Raw genomic sequence first — 2,500 nt, 5'->3', positions numbered from 1 at the left:
CAACATTTCAAGAGGTATTAGCTAAAAAGGATGACAAAAATTGGTCCAGTCCCTGAAGAACCACATTAAGATCTTTTTACATTCCATTCTCCTGGTCCTTCTGGACAACAAATTACATTTAGTGTACTGGAAGCCCGGGCTGAAAATGTTTTGAGAACCCCAGACCCTAAACTATGCATCGGTTGATGTTAACGCTGAACTCAGATCACATCCTAAAGGCATCTTGAATCATTTAATTAACCTGGCTTCTAAACATCTGCAGTCCTCTACCTTCAGTCTATACATTTACTTTTGCTCTGGGACCCGGGATGATAGAAACACCAGTAACTTTTAGCATGTGGGGACTGACCAGAAATGCTCTGTTTGGGCCCCAAACCACAGAGAGAAAATCTACTTTCTCAGAGCTTTCAGAGGTAAAGATCAAAGCTGGAGTGAAGGTTAGATCCTAAAGGCGGTTTTAAATTAATAGCAAGCGTAAAACATCACTCGTAAGAACTATAAAGTGAAACTTTTAAGGTTTTGGTCGGCTTTCTGTCTGGTTTGTAAAATACCGTCAGCGTTGTTTGGGCATGATGGTGTTTTTGGCCTCCAACGTCTCCTTCCAAGCAACCCCAGACATAACCATTGCCGCGCTGTCTGGAAGGAGACGTTGTGGGCAAAAAACACCAAACATTGTTATTTGGCAACTAGAGGACGAGGAGAATGGTGCACGTGAGTTTTGCACTTTTACAAAGCCTCCTTAAAAAATAAGAAAGAGTAAGAAAGCTGTTGTTTTGATATGAGATATCTTCAGCTTCTTGACAATACTTAAGTTTTCTTCATAAAAACATTGTCCATTCTTATGCGCAAAGTCGCAATTGAGCATTAAAAACTGGAGATCAACGGAGAATTCAAAAAAATCTCAAGTAAGAGATGTGGGGGGGGATCTCCATCAAGCAAAGGGATAAGAAAAGCTCTTCTCTAACGTTGGCTAAACAGGGTGGAGTGTTTGGGGATTTCCTCTCACACCTTCACACGTCTCTACTGGTAAAGGGAAATTCCACCTTTCAGAAAAATTCACATCATTTCCTCAAAGGTCTCGCTCTGCCCGAGCGTCCTTCCCAACTGACCCGGCCTTCAAAGTTTTAACCTTTTATGAATATGCAGTATGAATTGCAGTAAACAGTATTTCAAAAACAATTCAAATCACATTGGGTGTTGTAAAAAATGACAAGGCGTTAGGTGATGATTCTTATATAAGTCCATAAATGAGTGTTTGATGAGCTAATAATTAATACCATAATCTTACAGTTATTATTATTATGTATGGAAATGATCTTAGAATAGTTTCTCAAACCGGAAGTTTTTTTAATACCTCTATTAACACTTCAGCGATGAAACAGCACAGAAATGTGGTTAAGGTCTTCACTTCTGCGTTCTTCTAATTGCAAGAGCATCCATTACTCACGCAGCAAATTAGAAGACAGGAAAGACAGCTTGTGACACTACGTCTGCCTCGCTGTGTATAATTGGTGGACTTGGAAAGACATTGGTAAACTAATTTTGAGCACCAAATCATCAACTTTTCAGCTTTAGAACCAAACACTTTAGAGCCTCACTTTACAAAAAGCTGGGTTTGTTCCGTCCATTTTTATATGAAACACATGGGTATGTCCATGTTTTTTGTGTTTTTGTTAAAATTCATAGAACTCTATGATTGATCTCCATGTCTCTTCTCTGTCTAGGGCTCGGGCTTCCATGCATCGCGGAGGCAGAAGTACGGCAACGTGTTCAAGACCCACCTGCTTGGCCGCCCTCTGATCCGCGTGACAGGCGCAGAGAACGTGCGCAAAGTGCTGATGGGCGAGCACACGCTGGTGACGGTAGACTGGCCTCAGAGCACCGCCACGCTGCTGGGACCCAACTCACTGGCCAACAGCATCGGAGACATCCACCGCAAGAGGAGAAAGGTCAGGAAACACCCGAATACATGAATACACATGCATGCACACGTTGGAGATTAGTAGTCTCCAACCTCAAAATTCAACCCCTCGTCCAAGTCGTGAGAGGTGGAATCAGGTAAAGTATGGGATTGCCAGATAGGGTGAAGCATGGTGGGGGGTTACCTGTGACTTCCCCATGCGTTCCCAACGACTAAGCCGCTACAGTAACCATGAAGGCCAACCTGGTTCTACCCGGAAACATGCTGGCGAACGGGGCTCTGGTAAAGCCGGGTGGACCACTCATCTGCCCGATGGAACAAAAACAATTACACATTACGTTCATGAAAACCCTACAGCAAGGTTTGGAAGTGGAAGTGGAAGCTGTTTCTCCCCCCCCCCCCAGACAAGCATGACGCTGCATAATGAAAGCAGAAAGAAAGTTTTGCAGGGATGAACACATATTTAACCCTTGTGTTGTCCTCCCGGGTCCAAAACGAACAACAATTTGACATTTCTTTCCCTTTTTCAGACATTTGTTTTTCATTAACACCACCTTACTACCACTAGTTTTACAGTAC

General features: G+C 43.0%; 1 protein-coding gene across 1 annotated transcript in view; it reads left to right on the top strand.

The window, feature by feature from the left end:
- cyp26b1 (cytochrome P450, family 26, subfamily b, polypeptide 1) overlaps positions 1 to 2,500 on the top strand; it is a 37,688-nt gene that overhangs the window by 17,429 nt on the left and 17,759 nt on the right. Inside the window, exon 2 of the mRNA XM_032499435.1 lies at positions 1,725 to 1,949. Within this exon, the coding sequence (XP_032355326.1) occupies positions 1,725 to 1,949 (225 nt within the window). The remainder of the gene's footprint in view (positions 1 to 1,724; positions 1,950 to 2,500) is intronic.

Source organism: Etheostoma spectabile, chromosome 19, assembly GCF_008692095.1.
Source record: "Etheostoma spectabile isolate EspeVRDwgs_2016 chromosome 19, UIUC_Espe_1.0, whole genome shotgun sequence".
Lineage (NCBI taxonomy): Eukaryota > Metazoa > Chordata > Actinopteri > Perciformes > Percidae > Etheostoma > Etheostoma spectabile.
The sequence above is the reverse complement of the archived record's forward strand: the minus strand, read 5'-3'. Positions and strand labels throughout refer to the sequence as shown.